The sequence below is a fragment of the Micrasema longulum genome, unplaced genomic scaffold (genome assembly GCF_059751315.1).
Source record: "Micrasema longulum isolate JH-2025_06_02 unplaced genomic scaffold, ASM5975131v1 h1tg000074l, whole genome shotgun sequence".
Taxonomy (NCBI): domain Eukaryota; kingdom Metazoa; phylum Arthropoda; class Insecta; order Trichoptera; family Brachycentridae; genus Micrasema; species Micrasema longulum.
In genome coordinates, this window is record NW_028277281.1 from 586,337 (window position 1) to 611,393 (window position 25,057).

At 41.9% G+C, this 25,057-nt stretch overlaps 1 protein-coding gene across 1 annotated transcript; it reads right to left on the minus strand.

Moving 5' to 3' along the window:
• Positions 1 to 710: 710 nt before the first annotated feature.
• Positions 711 to 25,057, minus strand: LOC148284949 (serine hydrolase-like protein). The gene is made up of 6 exons (XM_088232512.1): positions 24,517 to 25,057; positions 21,923 to 22,013; positions 20,083 to 20,261; positions 16,248 to 16,441; positions 13,651 to 13,748; positions 711 to 2,507 (listed from the first exon to the last, which is right to left on the minus strand). The coding sequence occupies exons 1-6, from the start codon at positions 24,563 to 24,565 to the stop codon at positions 2,138 to 2,140; spliced, it is 981 nt and encodes a 326-aa protein (XP_088088638.1). The 5' UTR covers positions 24,566 to 25,057; the 3' UTR covers positions 711 to 2,137.

Here is a 25,057-nt window from a genome sequence, read left to right on the forward strand (position 1 = left end):
CAATCGCAAAGGTTTGCCTTCGACCTCATAAAGCTCAGCCTCATCAAGTGAGGCTTCTCACTAGAGCCCGCCCGGGGCACTGCAGATTGAACAAACACCGCGCTAGAATGAACCTTTCCCAAACTTCTAGATGTAGGTTCTGCGGTGCAGATGAGGAAACGCCTATACACATTCTATGTGAATGTGACGCTTTACATCATAAAAGGAGCCTCATCCTCGGGGGTCCACTGGGTAAACCTGAAGATGTTAAAGAGCTAGCTCCTACCTAATAGCCCGATACTTTACGGATCTGGGCTTGGAGGGGGAGATCTATCAAAATGTAAACTCTCGCCTTCCACACAGTAGCCAGGCTCTTTTTAGACCTGGGCTTGGAGGGCGAGAATTATTCACGGGGACCCGTCACAATAGATCTTCACAAGTCGCAGGAACTTGAATAGCACTGACCCCCACCTCTAAGAATAAGAATAAGAATGGGCGGTTCAAGAATACTGTCACTCGTCAATTTACATAAGTCGCATGCGATTCTTAATACGAATGCGTCCAGCATAAGGTCCCAGGCGCATTGAAGAGTGAATTGAAGATTTTGAACAGGAGTAACAGATCAGATTTATTTCTATGATCTTAAAGAGAGAGAATATATTTAAAATAGTTTTGAGCTCATTACATGTATATTGTGTCGTTTGTCAGTTTACGCTTTTATATAATTTGTCTTTTATTTCGTTTTCAGTTTCAGTGCTGCAGAGCAGCGTTTATTTCATAATTAAAAAAATACATATTATAATTTGTTACCCATTAAGTGTAAAGACTTTTCGGTGGGACACATTTTTTTTTTATGACAGGTGTATATTACATTTATTTTATTTATATTTTACAGATTTATTTATAAACAGGCACTATAAAGTATCTAGAAGATATTTCTTCAGTTCTTTTTTTTTCATTTGAAGATTTTTCATGTTAATGATGGTTTGTGGGAGATCATTGAACAATCTTGGAACAACGCATTTTAATGTTCGCTCTCCGAAGTAATTTGTAATTCGGGGAACAGACGGGAGCCCTTAGTTTTTAATCTAGTGTTGTGAGTGTGGAAACTCTTTTTTTATATTCATTTCATTTATTTATTTTGGTTACATTGAGACAATTACAGAGTATCCAATTAATTCTCAACACATACAAAATATACATATCAGATTTATTAAATAGAAAAGAGAAAAAAAAAGTTATGTAAAATTGACATACATATTATAATTTGGAAATTGCTCTCCTAAGAGAAATCCCACTGAGTGCCACCACAATGATTTCATCTCTGTTTACATTGCCAGTGTGTTTGTTTGTAAACCTCGATGAGGAATTCCACTGTTTTCTAATTTATTTTTTATCTATTAGCGTACTATTTAACTAAGCAAAAATATTTATTTTTTATTTTTTTGTGCGTTATTTACAAAGATATGATTTTTTAAAGTTACATTTATCAAATACCGCGCCAAATGACTGTAATCAGTGTGTCACTTTTCAGGAGTGACGTCATGAAACGGTTTCTTACTTTCACTGACCGCGGTAAGTTGTATTTCTCCAGCCAATAACAAAACTGACAAGAATCTATGGAATATTGCTTTGATTACTTCATTTAGTTGATCGTAATTTGCTCATTTCTATGTTATGGTTGTTTTTACGAACGTTTCGATTTAGAAAAACCTAGAAAGTTGACATTATCTCTGGTTGAAAGGTCAAATTATACTCTTTTTTTTTTCTATGGTCAAACGTTGCGGGGGCTTTAAGCGGTAACCGGAAATACTACACGTAGATATAAGGAGTGACGTCATTATTTACGATTTTAAAATGAATACTATTTTTAACATTTTTTATTTATTTTTGCGTGCGTTTTTGAGATATTTCATCCTGCTCCAAAATTTTTCAATATTAACGTGTACACGAAAACATTTTTAAAATTTAATTCCGGGTTGGGCTGGAATTCCTCATTGCTTATTTTACTCGTGAGCTTAGTGACTTTTCGGCCTCCAGGAGATTATACAAATACCCACAGATAAATAACGTCACAAGTTACATCAACCCCGGTGGACCCACAGTACAATAGCCCAGGGACGCCGATATCTTTGTTGAGTGTCGATTCAACTCTAGCTTAAAGCTTGGATGTGATTCGTACGGGTTTATGGTTGTTGAACGCTTCGTAGAACTCCTTCAACACATCTTCGGTTTCTTCCCTACCCGGATCGCTGCCCATCAGGAACGGGGCCACGATGCGCACGACGGGCTCCGGGGAGTTCACGTGCACATCGTGGTTTCCTTCCACTATAGCCGTGCGAAAGTGCGGATTGTTTTTCACGTGGTGCTCCAAGACGTGCGGTTGTACCATCTGGATCATTCTGTTCACGGAGCTGTCTGCGAAGACTATCAGATGGGGAATGCTCATCCCTCCGTAGAGCTCGATTTGATATTGGATGGAGAAAGTGGGAACCGGCATTACTTTCATGCGCTGCTCCCAGCAAAGTCTGTAAAAAGAAAGAATAATTTATTTCAACAATGTTTTGAGTATGTCCAAATGCTTGCAGACTGGCTGGATTTCCACCTAGGGAGTTATTCATAATGTTTTTGAATAGAGATTTTAATCTAGATATGAATAACTCCGCATCTAAATTAAATTCCTATTCTATTCCTAAAGAGACTGTTGCCGACGTAAAGCACCTAAACCAACTTGGCGGCCCTTCCTGGGGCTTTTAATGTAGCATAGGAGCTTCAGTATGTGTAAGCGATGTACCACCTCCTCAATAAAGACCAGTATTTGTCGCTTTCGGGGGTGGTCATCGCCATACTGAAGCAAATATAGATTAGAAATCATAATAATATTATTATCTGCCTATGCTACATATTTTTGATTATTCTGTATGAGTGTTGATCGCCGCGCGGTCGGCGGGGAACTGCGGCCGGGTAGCGGGAGGGTGGGGACCTTATACGTGGCGCGAGAGAGACCGATAGAGCCGGCGAATGTGCTCGCTATCTCTCTCGCCGCGTGATTGGTCAACCTAGTACCGCCCGCTATTGGCCTAGCACCGCCGCCGCACGGCAAAATGTATTGTATATATAGCCCCGCCGGGGAAAGAATAAATTAGTCATCTCGTCACACTACTAAGGGTTTTTACTCTCCACCTCGTCTCCCTGCCTCGCTTCAAACCGGACCTCATCGCCACCTGTATTCGAACACCGCTACCCCCTGGACTTGGAACTCGGATACTCTTTGGATTGGATTTTGGACCCCGGATAATTTGGACCCTTGGCTACTTCCCCGGAACACACCCCGCCATTCCCGCCGACGGAGAGATACCGGCCTTACAACCCGGTTGCCTGATTCAGGATTGCGGCCGCCAGTGCTACTCACTAGCGACCCCGCAAGGGATCTCTAGGCAGCGATACCTCCCCCGGAGCTTATCGTTTGTCGGCCGAGGCCCGCCTACGCCCAGCCACTCTGCGTTGACACCAGCACCGACAGAAATACAGTTCTTGTGACGGGCGCGATTGCTACGATAGAAGGAGTGATCCGCCGCGTCTGTTACAGAGACTATTCGTTTGCTGATTGCTAAAAGAACTGCTACTTCACAAATGTCAACAGATGATAGAGTTGAGGAAATGTGATGTTCAAACACAGGCAGAATGGTGAATGTTACACAGTGTGTAAAGTGGCCACTTAAACCGGCCAATGACCTGTAAATGCCTAGACTTCCATATTCCCTTCTCTAAAATGTTTTCCCTCTCTGTTGCAACAAATTTAGATAATTACTTATTTATTTACGGTTCGAAAGAACCAGTATAAGACCTGATCATCATCATCATCTTTTCCTTATTGCCATCCGGTGGTGAATAGTGTGCATGTTCGGACGCGTTGGTGATTGCGTCCCCCTAAATTTAATTTATTTTATTTGATTTATTAATTATAAAAACGGCCTAAGCCAATTACAACAGTTACATGAAGAAACATAAATACAAGAAACTGAACAAAAAGAACATAAAACTATGTAGCAAAGGCAAACAAGGGCAATACAATAATGGTATACAATATATTCTTAAACACGAAAGACTTCGAGCTAAACGGTTGTGGTCCCGTGGCTAGAGTTGCGGACTCACGGCCCGGAGGTCCGAGGTTCAAACCCCACTCTACCCCAACTTGATTTCCATTTTCTAAAAGTGAGTTATTTACAACTCGTTGAAAATGGCCACCAAATTTGAAATATTTGGGTAAATTATAAGAACGCTAATATTTATTTTTTATAAAAAAAAAACCATGCCAATCCAACTTCATCCCACACTGTTTTAGTCGCGAAGAGATCTACGAAAAGCCGGAAGATCTATCCTAAAGAATTCCAAGTCGCGTGATTAATCGACTTATCTACACATTCTGGACATTGGGGCATATAAAAGTTGCTCTTAGAAGATTTATTAAATAGCAGATTTTGAGTTCTGGTGACACGGTTGGGAACACGAAAATACAGATAGTGTTTTTCTGGGTTATTATGCCGTGTTTGTGGGCTTTGTATTGCCGACGTTTCGGAGCACATTGCAGTGTCCATCTTCAGGGCTGAATGTATGATTGTAGTTTTTAGTGTGTTTAATTGTGTGTATGAGTGTAGTTTTTAGTGTGTTTAATTGTGTGTAATCACAATTAAACACACTAAAAACTACACTCATACATTCAGCCCTGAAGATGGACACTGCAATGTGCTCCGAAACATCGGCAATACAAAGCCCACAAACACGGCATAATAACCCAGAAAAACACTATCTGTATTCTGAAGGCCGTGAAAACCTACGAACCTTGAACACGAAAATAAATTAATTGCAACAGAGATGGGACATCACTTAAAGCATTAAGTATTTTGAAAATGCATATAAGGTCCATCTCAGTTCTACGTCTCTCCAATGAAGACAGATTAAGAGATTGCTCTATTTCAAAATAGGAATCCCTTTGCAATCCGAGCAACCATGCCACTTTTCTTAGAAAACGGTGTTGGACAGACTCGATATGGTCAATATGAGTCCTGTAGAATGGAGACCAAATAGGAGAAGCGTATTCTAGATGGGGTGGAACTAGTGAGCAATAAAGAGTTTTGATGGTATTAATATTTTTGAAGTCCGCCGTCACTCTATTGATAAAACCGAGAAGTTTGAGAGATTTGTTTACAATATTATCAATGTGTTCATGTTTATTATTATGATTTATATATTGTTCATTAATACTATGCATTCTACGGTGAAGGTCTAAGTGTATTTTAGTATTTGCATATTATGATGCCACCAGGGCCTCGATTATGATGGGAAGATAAAGACGTCACACCTTCACCTTGACGGTATAGTTGAAGATAAATTCCCTCTAGCGATTATAAAGATATACTACCGACCCCCCCCCTTCAAGTTTTGGGTAGGTACATCGATATGAATCAAGGGGAAGCGTACGTCACTGTACACATATCTACGCTCTAAAATGACAGCTTCAGTATTACGTCATGGTTGAATATAAAAGTCTCCCGACCGACTACAAAGGTATAGTGCCGATATAGTACCGGTATAGTACCATCAAGTTTTGATGTAAATACATTGGTTTATACCGACGGGTCTAGAACTCCTCGATATGTTTATCTATGCATTAAAAGTGTCAAAAATTTTGTTCCACTGAGCAATTTTTCCTTTAATTATGATTTATTAAATGTTTTAATCATTTTGAGGCTGGCACTTTTTTTCTTAAAAGCCTATTAAAAATATGAGAGAAATAAGTAAGTTTTGAAGTCGAATTAAATTCCGACATAACTGTCACTTTAGTAAAACGAACGCCTAGATGTGAAAATAATGTCGCCAGATTCGGTCCTATTAATAAATAAGAGTATCTAGGCGTTAGAAAGTTACCACTCTAAAAAAATAATTTAGTTATTATATTTTTTCCTTCTGCTTAACTATCTTTCCGAGTGTATGTATCGAGACGTTAAAGGAGCCGGCATTGTAGTCGATCGGTAGATACATACAGACGATCGTTAAGCGTACCGTCTAGGTGATTTCCAAAAGTCATACAAAATTCATGTTCGAGTGAGCATTTTTTGCTTGAATTGGGATTTATTGGAGTTTATAATCGCTTTGAAGTGAGCACTTTTTATTACGGAAGCCTATTTAAAATATAAATGAGAACTATTTTAAATGTTAATTACGTCCAAGGAACGCGGACTGACTGTTTGCGGTCATTCCATTGGCTTGTTTCGATCATATGATGTGGATATGACAAGTAGGTAGAACATACCGAGGTAGATACAGATAGTACAGAAGTTAAGTATACCGTCTCGATATATACAGATGAAGATAGCGTTCATAATCGAGGCACAGGATGAATAAATCCAAGTCTGGTAGCTTATAAACAGCTTACCAGCTGTCAGAGTACCAGTCCTCGGGTTGGCGAGGGTCGGACAAATGTTGTAACAGACGCGGCGGATCACTGCTTCGTCCGTAGCAATCGCGCCCGTCACAAGAACTGTATTTCTATAGGTGCTGGTGTCAAACGCAGAGTGGCCGGGCGTAGGCGGGCCTCGGCCGACGAACGATAAGCTCCGGGGGAGGTATCGTCGCCTAGAGATCCCTTGCGGGGTCGCTAGCGAGTAGCGCTGGCGGCCGCAATCCTGAGTCAGGCAACCGGGTTGTAAGGCCGGTATCTCTCCGTTGGTGGGAACGGCGGGGTGTGTTCCGGGGAAGTATCCAAGGGTCCAAATTATCCGGGGTCCAAAATCCAATCCAAAGGGTATCCGAGTTCCAAGTCCAGGGTGGTAGCGGTGTTCGAATCCAGGTGGCGATGAGGTCCGGTTTGAAGCGAGGTAGGGAGGTGAAGTGGAGAGTAGAAAGCCTTAGTAGTGTGGTGAGATGACTGACTTTATTTTTCCCCGGCGGGGCTATATATACAACATTTTGCCGTGCGGCGGCGGGCTAGGCCAATAGCGGGCGGTGCTAGGTTGACCAATCACGCGGCGAGAGAGATAGCGAGCACATTTGCCGGCTCTATCGGTCTCTCTCGCGCCACGTATAAGGTCCCCACCCTCCCGCTACCGGCCGCAGTTCCCCGCCGACCGCGCGGCGATCAACACTCATACAGAACAACATAAAAACACATTATGGGCATACAAATATTTTCATGAATTCTAATCTATATGTGGGCTTCAGTATGGCGATCACCACCCCCGAAAGTGACAAATACTAGTCTTTATTGAGGAGGTGGTAGATCGCTTACACATACTGAAGCCTCCTATGCTACATTAAAGCCCCAGGAAGGGCCGCCAAGTTGGTGCATGCTTTTACGTCGGCAACACTCCCCCCTGCCGAGGAGGCATCTCTGCGCCGACGTCGTCCTTGATCTGCAACACGGCGAGCTTGACGGCGGGTCGTGTGTAGGTTCCGGTGGCTGTCTGGACCCGGGCGCTCCTGACTTGTCCATCCTTCCCTGGTGTGACTGCTATGACGCGTCCCCGCGGCCATTCATTCCGCGGGAGGGCGGCGTCCGTTATTATGACCAGGTCATCGACCATGATCGGTGTGGTGGCCTGTTGCCACTTCTGTCGCTGTGCCAACGTCGGGAGATATTCCCTCATCCATCTTTTCCAAAATGCGTCGGCTAGTTTCTGCGCCACCCGCCATTGTTTTCTGAGGCACAGTTCGGGCGGCGCGTCTCTGTAATCGGCCAGATGCGGCTGGGCCCCGCTCGACCCGATGAGAAAGTGCATCGGAGTCAGTGGAGCGTCGTCTCGGCTATCAAGCGAGACGTGGGTTAGGGGCCGAGTGTTTACTGTGTACTCGGCCTCCGCTATCGCTGTCATTAGCGTTTCCTCTCGGGGGGCTTGTTCCTTTAGAATCACCATAAGCGCCCCCTTTATCGACCGGACGAGCCGTTCCCAGGCTCCCCCCATGTGTGGTGCCGATGGCGGGTTGAACACCCATTTGATCCCTCTCCTTGTTGCCTCGTTCTGTAGTTCGGGATCGTGAGCTAGTTCCTTCATGGCGGCCGCCATCTCTTTGTCTGCGCCTCTGAAGTTCGTCCCGTTGTCCGAGTAGAGCGTTGTCGGATGTCCTCTGCGGGCCGCCATCCTTCTGAGGGCCTGCACCGTCGAGTCAGTACTCAACGACGGTGTAATCTCAATATGCACGGCCCTCGTAACCATGCACGTAAACAGGGCCCCGTATCGTTTCTCCCGGCGTCTTCCGATAGTTACGTATACGGGCCCGAACATGTCCACCCCACAGTGGGTAAAAGGCCTTACGTGATGATCGAGTCGGCCGGCAGGCAGCTGTCCCATGAGCGGAGGCTGCGGGCGGGCCTTCTGTATTCGACAGTAGCGGCACTCGTATATAATTTTCCTTATATTTGTCCGTAATCGTGTTATAAAGAACTGTTGTCTGAGTTCGCTGAGTGTCCGCTCTGTACTTGCGTGTTGCCGCGACTCGTGATAATGCCTTATCAATAGACGCGTATAGGCGTGCGCTCCGTCCAGTATGACGGGCGCCTTTAGTTGCTCGCTCACCGCGGGCGCTTCCATAATTCGCGTCCCCATCCTGAGGACGCTATCTTTATCGAGGTAGGGAGTGAGACCCAGCAGGCGGCTGTTCCGCGGGAGGCACTCCCCCCGTCTAATTGCGGCTATCTCGGCGTGGTAACTGTCTGTCTGGCTTATAAGTATCCACGCCCTCTCTGATGCCTTGAGTTCCGGGGCGATGAGTGTCGCGCTTCCTGTATTCTTTTTCCTGCAGCGGTTTATGAAGCGCAACACCCACGCTGTAGTCCTGATCAGCCTCCGCCAGGAGGAAAATCTTCTTTCGTCCGGGAGGGCTGTCATCACGATGGCACTGTTCGCACACTTTATTTCACTGCTTGTATCCGGGGTCGCCGTTATTACCTTGAGCGGCGGCCATTCACTTTTATTTTTCTTTATGAAACTCGGCCCACTGAACCACATGCCGGCCGGGGAGATGTCTGGTATCTCGCCGTCCCGCGTCCCGAGATCAGCGGGGTTCTTCTTTCCTGGTACCCACCGCCACTCTCGAGCGTTTGTCAGCTCATCTATTTCCCCTAGGCGGTGGGCTACAAATGGCGTGAAGATACGCGAATCACTCTGGACCCAGCACAGCACCGTAGTAGAATCTGTCCAGTAGTAGGTATCGCGTATATTACTTCCGCATTCTTTCTTAATTGTGGCCGCCAGTCGCGCGGCCATGAGCGCGGCTTGTAATTCCAGGCGTGGAATTGATAGCGCTCGTAGCGGGCTAACTCGGCACTTGCTGGCCATGAACGTCGCATTCCTTCCGGCGGCGTTCTCCTCCACGATGTAGGCTACGGCGCAGCTCGCTTGTTCCGAGGCATCGGAAAATACGTGCAGCTCTACTGGCTGGCCCTTGGCGCTCGATACGCGCCGCGGTATAGCGCACTCGGTATTGCGTAATATGTCCACCCAAGTGCGCCATTTCTCTGCGTGTTCTTCATTCACTTGTTCGTCCCACTCTATGTGGGAGCGCCACACATCTTGTAGCAGTATTCGCGGGCGTATTGTCAAACACCCTACGAAACCGAGCGGATCGAAAATGCTCATAACTTCACTTAGCATCTGCCGTTTTGTAGGCCTCTCTGTTGGAACCTCCCGTGACACTTTAAATTTAAATTGAAACTCGTCTGTCACCGGGTCCCATTTGATGCCGAGGACCCTTTCTGTTACGGAGGTTCCGCTAATTATTTCGCGTGCGCTTTTCTCTCTCAGACTTGAAGGAATCGCTTCCATTACGGAGGGATCATTACTCGCCCAATTCGCGAGGATGAATCCGCCCCGCCGTAGTAGTTCGCTGACATCGTGGCGCAGTTGTATCGCCTCTGTTGCACTGTCTACGGCATCCATATAGTCGTCCATGTAGAATTTATTTCGCACAGCATCCCTGGCGGCGGCCATCTCTTGCCCGTGATCTTCTGCGACTTGATTTCTCACGTACTGTGCGCTGCTCGGTGAACACGCCGCGCCGAACGTCATCGACGTCATAATCATTTCCCGAATTTCTTCTTCGGGACTATCGCGCCAGAGGAACAGCTGCGCCCTCTGGTCTTCTTTTCTTATTTTAATTTGGAGAAACATCTCCCTTATATCTGCTGCCAGCGCGATCTTTCCCTCGCGAAATCGCATTATATTTCCCATAAGCGATGAGAGAAGGTCCGGGCCGTTGGCCAACATGTCGTTCAATGACTTCCCGTTGCAGCGGCTGGCGGCGTCAAATACTATCCGTATTTTATCCGGTTTATTTACGTTCGTCACTGCGAAATGCGGCAAAAACCAAAGCCCACTCGCAGTGTCTTGTCTTTCAGCCAGCGTCAGTTCCCGGGCATACCCCTTGTCTAGATATTCTTTAATCTTTAACTTGTAAGCCGCGGCGAATTCACTGTTTTTACTGAACTTTTTCTCTATGCTTAAAAATCGATTCAGCGCTGTACGGCGATTATCCGGTAAACACATTCGATTGTCTTTCCACAGTAGCCCTGTCTCGTACTGTCCTTGCGGTAGGAAACGTGTCGTGGCTCTCATGGTTTCTGTGGCTCGCGCCTCCTGACGCGATATCTTGGCTGTCGAACTTATACCTAACGCGTCGACGGCGTAATTCTGTTTAACTAGATTTTCTAGTCTCTGTTCTGTACTAAGCGCCATTAGTATGCTGGCGTTAGTCTGGCGTGTCCGCCCACCGTGTATCACCTTTCCTAAGGCGATGTATTCCCCGCATCTCCGTGCCTCTCTCGTCACTATGAGAGAGGCGTTATCTTGGCCGATGAGTAACTGCGGGCACACTTGTCGCATCCTGCCTTCCCCTTCAATCACGGGCTGTAGCGGCAGACTCAGCTTCTGTATTGTGTTTGCGCGGAGAGTGAATAAATCTTCCGTAACTCCGCGCACTTTAATTGTGACTTTTCTTGATGCACTATCTGTTACGCACATTCCGCCGGCACCGTGGATTTTTAATCCTCGAGTCTCTCCCGGCGCGCCGATGTCGTTTGCTATTTTTGCGTCAATCAATGTCACGGTTGATCCCTCATCTAGTAACGCGTACGCGTTCACTCGTCCTCGCGGACCACTTAACATGACGGGAATCACTTTTAGGAGGACCGGTTCCTCCCGAGCGTAGGTGCTCGTCACTATATTATTCGTCCGCGAACTGTGGCCGTAATCGTAGTTTCTTTCATTTGAACTCGCGGCGCGGGTTTCGTTCGCGGTCGGTCTGTTTCCCCCGGCGCCCGCCGCTGCAGGCGTGTCGCGGCGGGCACTATTATCTGGCGCTCGTATATCGGCGCTAGACCGAGCTTCACTGATATCGGCACTATTTCTGTCGTGTAATGTCTTGTGATGTGTTCGGCGACATCCATCGAGGCCGCACTTTTTTACATTTCTACACTTTATCGCCCGATGAGTGTTCGATAAACACGAAAAACACAAATTCTTTCGCTTCACTATGTCCCATCTTTCCGAAATACTACACTCTATGTATTCCTGGCACGTTTGTAGTAAATGTCCTCGTCCGCACAAAACACATGACGCTATACTTTTCCCGTTTCCCTCTGTTGAAATCACTGTATGCACTTGTTCTCGCTTCTGTGGCTTCTCGCGTTGTTTTCCGCTGTACACTTGCGGCTCTATTCCGCCGCCTATCATCGAAGATTCCGTTAAATCTTCCAAAAAGAGCGCGAAATCCTTCGCGGAGGGCCTCACCCGGTTTCCTCTTCTGCTGTACCACCAGAGAGACTTCATGCACAGCGGTAACTTGCTCACTAGTTCACTTAGTAGTTGTGGCGTAGACATGTAATCGCCACCGAAGCCTTCTAAGGTCGCTATCGCGTTCCGAACTGCGCTAGACAGATCTACTAATGCTTGCGTAGATCCGTCGTTCTGAATGCAGCGGAGCCTTCTCACTTTTTCCAACAAGGAAGACGCTACAATGTCCGGCTGGCCGTAGTGTAGCTCCAACGTCTTCATTATCACCCTCACTTGGCTTGGATCCACTAGTAATGACGACACAGATTCTCTTGCCCGTCCTTTTAACGCACGCTGTAGACGCAGGAGGTTTTCTGGATCCGAAAGGCAGCACATCTCCGTCGACTGAGTGTACTGCGATTTGAAAGTAGCCCATTCCTGCGGCTCTCCGGCGAAGGCGGGTAGGTCCTTGGCAGTAGATTGGCGCGCTATCATGGCGCCGACTCTGCTAACGTCCTCTGGGGCTGAAGTCGGGCTTCTTCCTTGCGAAGCCTCTAGTAGAATCGCCATTTTTGACAGCACCGTCATGATGCCGTCCATATCCGTAGCACGCGGCGCGGGCTCGGGATTCGTCTCCAAGGGCACGCGTCGGTCTTGATCGTGTAGTGAAGCACGGAGCGTTCGAACCTGCGTCCTCAGCCGCTGGACTGTATCTTCGGATGTGTCCGACTCGGCTGAGTCCTGATCTGTAGCAGGGTCTTCTCTCGGTTCCGTGCCTCCTCGACCCGAGCGGAGTGAAGGGGTTCTCGAAGTCATCTCTAGGCGCTCTGCGATGAATATCCGGTTCTTCTCGAAGGACCAACTTGTAACAGACGCGGCGGATCACTGCTTCGTCCGTAGCAATCGCGCCCGTCACAAGAACTGTATTTCTATAGGTGCTGGTGTCAAACGCAGAGTGGCCGGGCGTAGGCGGGCCTCGGCCGACGAACGATAAGCTCCGGGGGAGGTATCGTCGCCTAGAGATCCCTTGCGGGGTCGCTAGCGAGTAGCGCTGGCGGCCGCAATCCTGAGTCAGGCAACCGGGTTGTAAGGCCGGTATCTCTCCGTTGGTGGGAACGGCGGGGTGTGTTCCGGGGAAGTATCCAAGGGTCCAAATTATCCGGGGTCCAAAATCCAATCCAAAGGGTATCCGAGTTCCAAGTCCAGGGTGGTAGCGGTGTTCGAATCCAGGTGGCGATGAGGTCCGGTTTGAAGCGAGGTAGGGAGGTGAAGTGGAGAGTAGAAAGCCTTAGTAGTGTGGTGAGATGACTGACTTTATTTTTCCCCGGCGGGGCTATATATACAACATTTTGCCGTGCGGCGGCGGGCTAGGCCAATAGCGGGCGGTGCTAGGTTGACCAATCACGCGGCGAGAGAGATAGCGAGCACATTTGCCGGCTCTATCGGTCTCTCTCGCGCCACGTATAAGGTCCCCACCCTCCCGCTACCGGCCGCAGTTCCCCGCCGACCGCGCGGCGATCAACACTCATACAGAACAACATAAAAACACATTATGGGCATACAAATATTTTCATGAATTCTAATCTATATGTGGGCTTCAGTATGGCGATCACCACCCCCGAAAGTGACAAATACTAGTCTTTATTGAGGAGGTGGTAGATCGCTTACACATACTGAAGCCTCCTATGCTACATTAAAGCCCCAGGAAGGGCCGCCAAGTTGGTGCATGCTTTTACGTCGGCAACAAATGTTATACCAGGAAGCTATAGAAATGTCGAAGCATCGCCGGGGGAAGTGTGCGCGTGTTCGGGGGAACAGCGTTAGAAAAATCGGTACAAAATCTTTTTCCCTTCCAATCCAAGAGGTGGAATAAATAAATCAACCCCGGTGAGAGATAAAAACTAACCTGTAAACACCGTTCCCGGCAGGTATAAGAGCCCGAGCCAAAACATATCTTCCGGCAGCTTCTGTTAGTCCACGACTTCTCACAACAGTCTCTAGAGCCTAAAAATTGAAAGGGTTTAATTTTCAAGTTCAATTTTATATACATAACAATATTGTTCAACATAGAGATAGCCCTTCCAACAGGCATAACCATTGGCAGGTTGTTCCTGTATATTGGAATGTGAAACAGTCTATGCTGACATAAAAGCTAATGCTCCGCATAATTTCAGGGTTGTCAATAATACTGCGCAACAATCAAAAGAAGTGCATAGTTAAATACACATTCCTTCTGGTCCTCAAACTGCTGTAACCGAGTGTGTCCTGGAGGATCTCAGTGAAAGGAAACAGTTTATAGGGGTTAATAATTCCATTATCTTCAGATGTACCACAGGGTGTTCACCTTGCTCCTTTGCTATTCAATCTATTTACCAATGATCTAAAAAATGTTTTTCTTATTTCATTGATTCGGCTGTTTGCTGACAACACTAAGATTCTGCAACAGATTGACAACCCTTCCGATTGTTCACTATTACAATCTGATTTACTGTCTTTTAGCACCTGGTGCTCATCCAATAATCTACATATCGACTTAGGAGCAAGGTTATGAGATTTTTTGTCTAGAAAATCCAATCGTATACGACTACTCACTGAACGATGAAATATTATCATCTGTGTCTAGTATACGAGATTTAGGTATTATATTTGACACTAAACTTTCTTTTACAGTTCATATTGAATATGTTATCAATAAATCCTTAAAACTTCTTGGATTTATTAACAGATACACAACTGACTTCAAAAATATCTATACCGCAAAATAAAAAATAAATAAATATTAAAAAAGAGACTAGCTCTTGTGCTTGGAGAGCGACTTACACTATTTTATTTATTTAGTACTTTGGTTGTATAATTTCTAAAATACGTAAGAAAAAAATTTATTGTACGTACAAAAAAAAAAAAACAGAAAATAATAATGCAGTAATACTAATTAAAATAGAAAGCTGTTTTTACTCGGGTTAAAAAAATTAATATATTGATATTTTGTAGTAAAATTGTTCCGGACGGGCAGATTTAATGTAAAAATTAGTTAGGAACCCCAGTATCTGTAATCTGAGTGCTAGACCCTCAATAAAGTAGAAGGTTCGCTTCCGGGCCTGGCCTCAGCGATACCAGGGAAATTATAGCCTAGAAACTATTGTAAAAATAACAAATGATAATAATTTGCCATGTTACAAGCCCGCTATAAAATAAATAAAATGTATATGTTGCGTGCCTTGCGGCTACAGGTGAAATGGCCCATAATGGCCTAGCGTGCCGGTGTTCACAAGACCTGCGACCGACACAGTACCTGGAGTGGTGGGGGTAGGGTGAGCCCTTCCACCCGGCCACTCGGTGCAGCGCTACGGCACGCTCTGCCAAAGACGCGCGGCGCTTTAAAAGGCTGTTATTTAGGCATAGAATTAAGAATAGTTCAGAAACTGCATACGAGCATCAAACAGAAGGCGACTAAACTAATCATAAACGAGTAGGTTTACGTTTTGACCCATTAGTTTCTTTGTAGACGTCGCTCAGTACGCAACTCCTGATTTGAATTCAACTATGCCGTGTTGTGTCCTTTTTAAGTGTAGAAATACTGTTAGGATCTTAAAGAAACAGGATGGGATCACATTTCATGTGTAATTGGCAAATGAATGTGTAAATAGCAAATAAATTACTAAAAATTGAATTATTTTTCCATCTGTCAGATTGTCGAAGAAATCAAAATGGACATTTCGTTAGTATTGCCAGGGTAGTAATTTTTTTTATCTTACTTTGCTCATCTAATGAGAGAACTAATGAAAATTGGACCTCGGATTAAACAACGCCGTTGTGGACATTTGGCCGACATTATCTTTAAAACATAAAATATTATTTAACATGATATAAAAATATCTATTTTACGTAAAATAAAATTTGTTTTATATTTTAAGTTTAAAGTTCATTAATTCAATTACTCTTATTAAATGACCCTTTACTTATCTACTCTGTTGTTTCAATCAATATTTCCGCATGCACAATAAAATTTTAGAGAAATTAACAGATCGCTTATTTTTTACGTTATATTTGTGTTATGATTATATTTTTTCCCATCGTGCAACATTATGCGGTGACGTCACGAATGCGCGCGGCGAAAGTGGGGCATAGTGGGATTTTAGGACACAGTCCGATGTATTCAAATATGATTCTACCCTCCTTCTGGACTATTCTTAATTCTATGTATTTGGGATTGTTAAAACAGTTGAGCTCTAGTCTGACAAGTAAACATCACGTTTTATTTCCGTCTTTCCGCCCTGAGTGTTCTCCGGTCTTCGCTTCGCCTCTCTATACCGCTCGGACCAGATGGAAAGTCCTCTCCTATCGAGTTTGACTCGTAGTCGGTGCCGTCCGGCATTCTCTTCCGGCCCCGCCTGGCAGGGTGGCCTCCCATTTAGGCCGGGCAGCCTGACTGCAGCAGATGCCGGTGACGAACGGAAAGATTTGGGAATACTCGAAATACTGCGGAGCAAAAATATAGTTTACCTGGTCATAGGTATAAAGCCGTCCAAACTCTGCCTTGGATGTGAATCTTTCGTAATTCTTTTCGTCGTAAAAGCTTTCATAAATTCTCTTGTACCAGAGGGGGAAGTTATACGCTTCCACATTAACATATGTAAGAGAATCCAGAGAAATGAAGCGATCAATCACGTTGGGGTATATAATGTTGAACAAGAGACCTGAAAATGTGATAGATATTGACCTTGTAATGTGTAATGTGTGAGGTGACCTTTGTGACCGTATGTATGTTCAAATAAACACTAAATACAGATATCAAATAGCAAAAGTTAAAAATATTATTTCAAATAAATGCAGAATTAAAAACAGTCTCCAAATGGCTTAAAGCAAATAAGCTAAAACTAAAGTTCAAAATCGGGTTGTGGTCCTGTGGCTAGTGTCTCGGACTCACGGACCGAAGGTCCGCGGTTCGAATCCCACTCTACCCCAACTCGATTCCATTTTCTAATAGTGAGTTATTTACAACTCGTTGAAAATGGCCCTCAAAATTAAATATTTGGGTAAATCATAAGAACGCAAATATTTCTTTTTCTTTTTAAAAAAAAAAAAAAAAAAAAAAATGTAGGAAAAACAAAATGTATGATAATGGGTAAGAAACGCTGTTTTAACAGTGATCACAGTGTTGAATTAGATGGAGAAGTTCTTGAGAATGTTGAAAGCATAAAATATTTAGGAGTTTGGATTGACTCTAAATTATCTTTTTCAAAAAATGCAGACTATACGAGTAAGAAAATCGCAAAGAAGGTATCCCTGTCAGGAAGGATAAGGAATAAATTAAACATTAAAACCTCTCTGCTGATATTTAAAAGTATTATCGTTCCCCACATTGATTATTGCTCCAGTATTTTATATTTAAGTAATGAAGGAGATCTAAAGAGACTCCAAATAATACAAAACAAAGCGATGAGGATAATATTAAGATGTGGGAGACGAACAAATTTTAAGAAAATGATTCAACTTCTAGATATCATGACAATTGATCAAAGAATCAAATTCAATGTTGCCAATGAAATAAACAAAATTATTAAAGGAATAGTTCCGGGATATTTTCAAAATAAACTAAAAAATAATGAGTTCTTTCATAGAAACTATGCAACAAGAGGATCTAAAAATATAAGACTGGAAAAGAAATCAAAAGCAATGTCCCAGAACTGCCTTATGTACAAGAGAATACAACTATTTGAAGAAATGCCAGAAAGCATAAAAAATGAAATTAATCTAAATATATTTAAAATTAAATGTAAAAAGTATATATGTGAAAAATATTAGGTAGTATATGGTGTAAATAGTGAATATAATTAATGAAAATGTACATATATGAAACAGTTAATATTATAAATTAGGATACTAAGTGTATAATAGTGATAAATAATGTTAGAATAAGTATAGATGTAAATATTGTGTTGTAAATATATATTAGACTATGTTACATAGAACTAAATAAATAAATCCAATAGAAAATAATTTGGGAGTACCCCGAGGCTCAGTGCTAGGGCTTATATTATTTATCATATACATAAATGACATGGGTGAATCTCTTAAATATTGTAAGATTCAACTTTTTGCAGATGATGCACTGGTTTACATATCGGGCGATAATTATGATACAATGATAAATCACGATTTGGAAAATATATCAAAATGGTTAAAAGTGAATAAATTAAAATTAAACATCTCAAAAACAGAATATATGGATATTGTGAGAAAAAATATACCCCAGGCATAAAATATTAATATTGATTATTTAAATACATATTCTGTGGACGAAATAAAATATCTCGGGGTTTACTTGGATAGATATTTGAATTTCAAAACACATTCTCAAAATGTAACGAAAAAAAAATCATTTATGGGAAGATTGCAAAATGTAATTAGACGTAAAGAGTAGCGACAATATTTTGAGTTTGTCCAAATTTTTGTAGACAAGGACTGGATTCAACTCCCTGGGGAGCTGTTTATATTAACATATTACAACAGAGATGAAGAACATTCAAGAGAAGGCAATATGGAAGTCTAGGCATCTACAGGGCTTATGACCTGTCAATGGCTGGTTTAAGTGGCCACTTTACACACTGTGCAACATTCACCATTCCGCCTATTCAAGCAACTCGATAAACTTGAACGACTTCAGAATACATGCATAAGGTACATTTTGGTCTTAGGAAATATGACCACATTTCTGATTATCATAGGCAACTGAAATGGCTCAAAATTAGACAGCGGAGAGACTATCACTCCCTCTCACTTCTGTTCAATGTACTTCATAGTCCTAACACTCCTATATACCTGCGTGAAAAATTTCAACGCTTATCAGTTCATGGTTTACCTCTTCGTTCTAATTCTCAAGGCACTCTCTTAATACCCATCCACAATTCCTCTTTCTTCTCTAACTCATATAGTGTCCATGCGGCTCCACTGTGGAATCATCTCCCATCCACCATCAGAGATGTTACTACATTATCTCTGTTTAAATCACGTCTGAAGAAACATCTCCTTTCTCTTACTTAATCTCTCCTCCTTTCCTCTTTCCTCTTTTTTCCCCTTTTCCCATTGAGTAATAGTTTTGAATTAAGGTAATTTATAAACAAATACGTTTATTTCTATTTTTATATATCTTTAGCTTTTTAATTTTTTTTTTCTATTGAATATGTTCTGTAACTTGAATTATAAAAATAAAACTTTTATTTTATTGGTCGGTTGGAAGAAATTGCCATTTGGCAAAAAGCCCGCCAATGTACAAATAACATTATGTACAAAAAGTTAAATAAATATTATTCATCATTATTAGATAGTTTGAAAATTTAAATCACAGGAAAAAGGACGCATTTGAAGAAGAAAATTTTTATCTATCATTACGACAATGCGCCTGCTCATCCATCGTTAGTTACGCAAGTAAAATTGTACAAAATCGGATTTGAACAGATTTCTCAGCCACCGTATTCGCCAGACCTGACCCCCAGCGACCTCTGCCTGTTTCCAAACCTGAAGAGATGGCTCACCGGGAAGCGATTTTATTTGAATGAGAAACTCATATTAAAGCTGAAGCCTATTTTGGAGAGTTTCCGAAGGACTACCTTTTAGACGAGATAAAAAAGTTAGAAAATCGTTGGACTCGCCGTGTCGGCTTAAAAGAAATGCGTGTTGAAAAATAAAACCGAATTCGGCCAAAAAAATGTTTTCTTGTTTCACTTATTCCAAACTTTTTGATTCACTTAGTATAAATATTTACATCTATCTCTATCTATATATTATTACTCTAGAAATGATTGATTGCGTCTGTCCTGTACGGGCTTATTTTGCCGGCTAGTAATTTTTTTTTTTAGTTTATGTACATCCGAAGCAAAAAGTTTCGTAAGTGAGTTGAAAGTATGTGATTTTGGTTCATATATTGGATAATTTTAGCTTAAAGTTTCACAAATCGGCCGCTAGATGGCAGGATATTTTAATGTTTTTATTTTGCTTATAAAATAATATCTAAATCTAGATTTACATTTCATTATTTAATAAAATATTTGCAACGGGTATTTATTTCTCATGCTAATAAAAAACAACCTTTGAAACCTCAAACTTACATAGCAATAACTTCTAAACTAGTATTTTCCAACCCTTTTTCAAAACAAGTAGAAAAATAACGGGAGATCCTTCCCCTGGACTGACTTTTGCTTTATTTGGGGAGGTTGCAGTCACGAGCAATAAATAAAGTCCTGAAAGGGTAGGCGGGGTATCGTCCAGGGTTCTGGTTCTATTTCACAATTGAAACAGTATGCTGCTATTAGCTTGGACCTGATAGATGGATACTTACCGATTTGAGCACCCAAAGAATGTCCGACAAAGGTAAACTTTTGGAGTTTGTAATGATCTACCACCAATTTGAGTGTCGGAATGAAGTCGTATATGTACAGAGGCTGTCCTGGTGGGAAAGCTGTGGATTTCCCACACCCGGGCAACTCCGGCATGAGTATTCTGAATCCATTAGGTAACCTTTAAGTAAATAAATATATACATATACACACATGTTCATACACCAGTAGCTCGATCACAAATAACTATCGACGTGCTTAAAAACATGCTTAAGCTAGGGTTTCCTAGGACAGCGGTGCCCGTATTTTAACGGCCGTAGTGAACGGTGATGCAGTGGACAGCCGTCGTAAAGGTGATTAGAGAGTGGTTTCCTAGGAAAACGGTGTTAAATGGTGTTGATAACACCGCTTTCCTAGAAAACCACACTCTAGTCACCTTTACGACGGCTGTCCACTGCATCACCGTTCACTACGGCCGTTAAAATACGGGCACCGCTGTCCTAGGAAACCCTAGCTTAAGCATTTGAGCGATCACAATGAACATAAATTATTATGAAAATAAAACTTTGTTATCAGTGTTACACAATTTTATTCTTTTACAAGAACACAACTATAGTTTCGGGAGAGCACTCCTCCCATCGACGGGCGATATAAAACTAATACAGTAAACACAGAATATTGTTCACAATGTCATCGAATCTAAACAAAAAATAAACAGATTAATCAGTGAAACTTAGAGCAGGGGGGTTTTTTCTTATCTAAGGTGTTGGCATATAAATGGATGGTTATCTAAAGTTGGTATTAGGAAAATGGTTTTTGTGAGGAATTCAGTACTATGACGAAAAGTAATTTCGCCTGAGTTGGATAGGGATCATGTTAGGATCCGTGTTAGGATTTTGCCGGTAGTGTCTTGATAATTTGATGTTTCTCTGTGATTTGTTATAGATACGTATTGTTTTTTTTCTGTTGATTGAGTGCATGTTGTATAGGGCAAATTATTCTAATGTTTCCTATATGTATTTGGGTTTCGTGTCGTTGATTGATTTGTTTGTATTACTACGTTCTTCTTCCTTTCCGATGCGGGATCTGGAGCGTGCGGCCGCGGTCTCAATTTGGAACTAACACTGTATTTCTCCGCTGTCAAACTGGGAAATTAGAAAAAGGTGATTGTGCTGACCACGTGTATTTGATTGATCACAAACTGACAATACTGCAGTGAGGGGTACGGTGAAAGTTTTTAAAGTTTATTTGTTTTGTTATTTTCGCGGTTTGATTGTAAAGAAATATTAAACTTGTGCTTAATTAGTTTTTTAAAAAATTGATATTGATATGCGAAACTGAAGAAAGACTCGAGTCTTTATGAACAGTTTCGGGAAAGGGGTGGATGCTTTCATTGTCGACTGTTCGTCGGCAGTTCGTGTCAGAACTACGGGACGCAATCCAGACATGGGAGGATGCGCAGGAGCTGACAGCCGACAGAAACGCTTGGAGGATCTTCGTGGACACCATATGCTCCAGCTAGGGAGCAGACATGGAATTATGATCTGCAAAATATTTTCTATTTTAAACGTTGTTTCCGATACGTTAAAAGACCCAATGCTTACCAAATAATTCATCAGCATCCTCCTTCCTCCATCTGATGGTGAATAGGGCACAGCATTGGTCCTCAAGAATGGTAGGCGAACATGTCAACCGAGGCGGAATTTTCCGAGAGTAGCCATCAAGTGGAAGACATTCATCCAGGATCCTGGTTTTACTTCACACAGAGAACTGTACTCTTCATCGGCCTGGACACAGAGACCCGCCTGAACCGAATTAATAAATAAATAAATGACTAATAACCTGTTCACAAGGGGAGTGAAGGTCCCAGCTGAATCCGAAAGCCCGTGAAGAAATATGACCGGGGTTCCATCCGTAGGACCGGCACACACAACTGTAAATAAACATACATATATATATAAATGTCAGCCTCGTTGTGTAGTGGTCAGCGCATTCGCCTACCATGCTAGAGGTCTCGGGCTCGATTCCCGACATGGTTGACATGAAATGTTTAATGATTGTGATAAAATAATAAATAAACTTATCAATGAAAGAAGAATTTGTGTATCTGGGAAGTATGTTTACTAGGTATGAAAAGACCGAGAAAGATATTGAAAGGAGGGTAAGCGCCGGGAACAGGGTGAACGGTGCACTAAAATCTACTTTGGCAAACAAATGTTTATCGCAAGAGGCTAAACTAGCAGTTCACAGCGGAGTTCTAGTGCCAACTCTAATGTATGAGAGCGATGTATGGAATTGGAAAAATGATGATGAAAGTAGGTTAAATGCTGAAGAAATGCGATCCCTCAGGCGAATGTGTGGCAAAACGATGTATGATAGGTGCACAAATGTCGAGATCCGTAAACTGTAAGGCTGAGATATGCATTATCGACAGAATCAAGAAAGGGGTGCTGCGTTGGTTTGGACATATAGAGCGAATGGACAACCAAAGAACGGCTAAAAGGATCTACGATGCGAATGTTGATGGATGCAGAAAACGAGGAAGGCCGAGAAAGACATGGCACGATCAAGTCCATCAAATACTTGAAGATGGACATGTCAAAAGTAGGAATAATCGGCGTGCATGCATGAGAAGATGTATGAATGTAGAGGAAGCGAGGTATGTGTACCAAGATATAGTGATATGGCGTTCTATCCTTTCTGCCTACCCCTACGGGGAAACGGCGTGATGGTTTGTTTGTATGAAACTTCTTGGTTTAGTTTTACTTTTTATTATTTTGACCAACAAGCGCTTTCACCTAAGTAGGCATCTTTAAGACTGGTGAATTGTTTACAACGTTTACAGCTTTTATACTATTTTGGAAATAAGAAGATCAAATAAGTATTTTATCAGGGAACAGAAAACATAAATATTTGCAACTAGTTTGCTAAACAGTTCATTATTGGGAGTTTTTGGACCGAAATTGGGATTAAGCTTTTATTATTTAAAAGGTGGGAAAAGAACACATGGCAAAATACAACAGAGTGAGAAATAATAAAAAAAATAATTTAAAAATTAATAAAAAGTAAAACTAAATCAAGATGTTTCAAAAATAAGTTTATTTATAATTTTATCATGATCATTAACTATGGAGTTTTATCAAGAAATATCAACAAAAAACATCAATATTATGAAATATTTATTTAATAAAAAGTTTTTACTTAAATTTATTTCAACAGAGAGGGAAAACATTTTTGTGAAGGAAATATGGAAGTCTAGGCATTTACAGGGCTTATGACCTGTCAATGGCTGGTTTAAGTGGCCACTTTACACACTGTAACATTACCATTCTGCCCATGTTTAAACATCCACATTTCCTCAACTCTTCCATCCGTTGACTTTTGTGAAGTAGAAGAGTTGAAACATTTATCACGTGGGTGAGATTCATCCGGCTGAACCAAATCACCCATTAAGCAACGCCTAAAAACAATTTTCCAATTTTATACATCTTCTTTTACCAGGTGGTTAGTTAAAAAATGTTTGAGTATGTCCAAATGACGATGACAGGTCATAAGCCCTGTAAATGCCTGGACCTCCATATTCCCTTCTCAAAAATGTTTTCCCTCTCTGTTGAAATAAATTAAAATATGATAACTCCCTAGGGAGGAAATCCAGCTAGTCTGCAAGCATTTGGACATACTAATACAATGTTTTAATATTTCAAATCTAACAGCTGAAAACATGAAAAAACCATTGGGTATCGCTAACGACTCGGGCGAAACGTGCACCCGCGCCAACTTCCCGAGAGCTACTGAGTAGCTATATAGTACTGGACTACGTGACTGACTGAGAGTATACTTTTGATGATATTTGTAATTTATCCCCGATTTCCGATAAAATGTTTTTTTTTGTGCCTTATAAGTACTTATTATCTAATAACAAATTATTTCAGTCAATACGTAAATGTGTAATGGAGGAATTCTGAAAATCTAAACCCAATATTTATTATATTTATAAAGATATTATAGTTATTAGACGCAACGTGAACTAGCTACATATCACCGGGGAGGGAGGATTAAGTGTCCTCCACAGACTACAGATATCTTGTGTCCTCGGCACGGGTTACCCCAGTGAGGTCACATTATTTTATTATTAATTATAGTTTGTAAGAGAAAAATATAAATTTAAAAATATTAAAAAAACATTTAAATTGATTTTTATCAGTATGGCCAATAATGCATTTAAAGGGTTTTTATCAGACTACCGACGATATCATGGATCAAAGTTCAAAAATAAAACTCGCAAAAAACTTTAATTGGACTTATGACAGTAGCCGAAGTATTGCAATTGGCAACTCGTTATTTTATAGTTTGGTTTTTACTTAATCGTGAAAACCGATCGAAGTTCAGCAACAAATATATCTAATAACGATTTTTAAATACATCATAATATTTACCACAAATTTTCCCCCAAGGAGCGTCGATGTATTGGTCGTCGAATATCATTATTATTCTGAACTTTTCACTTAACAAATCTAGTTTGAGTAGTCAGAGGAAAATGGAAGAAAAGTTTCCTATATTTTCTTCGATTTCAACGCCGAAATGTACAGATACTACCGAAACGAGTAACAAAATACAAGGATTTGTAGTCGTGTTGTAGTCAACGATAAGAAGCACAGATTATATATCTACTGAAAGGCGGTGTGACAGCTGACTGTGACTAGGGATGCATACGATACATCGATGTTCTTTTAAAGATTATCGATGCTTTAAAGGATCGATGTATAATATGTTTCAAAACATCGATACATCGCTAAAAAAAACATCGGATAAAACATCGATGTATCGAAATGGCTTCAGAGTAATAATTCGCTCCCGCTTATAGAGATGCCCTTTAGCTCTATTGCATAAAACAATAGCGTTCCAAATTTTTGGTTTGGATTTTAGTTTAACAACAAAGTGTAACGAACGGTTTCGGTTTGCGCTTTCAATATACCT

Excerpts from the sequence above, each read along its gene's own strand:
- LOC148284949 (XM_088232512.1), bottom strand. The coding sequence starts at position 24,565 with ATGATATTCGACGACCAATACATCGACGCTCCTTGGGGGAAAATTTGT. Across the intron at positions 22,014-24,516 it reads TCCTTGGGGGAAAATTTGTG|TTGTGTGTGCCGGTCCTACG; the intron begins GTAAATATTATG and ends GTTTATTTACAG. Across the intron at positions 20,262-21,922 it reads TTCACTCCCCTTGTGAACAG|GTTACCTAATGGATTCAGAA; the intron begins GTTATTAGTCAT and ends ATTTACTTAAAG.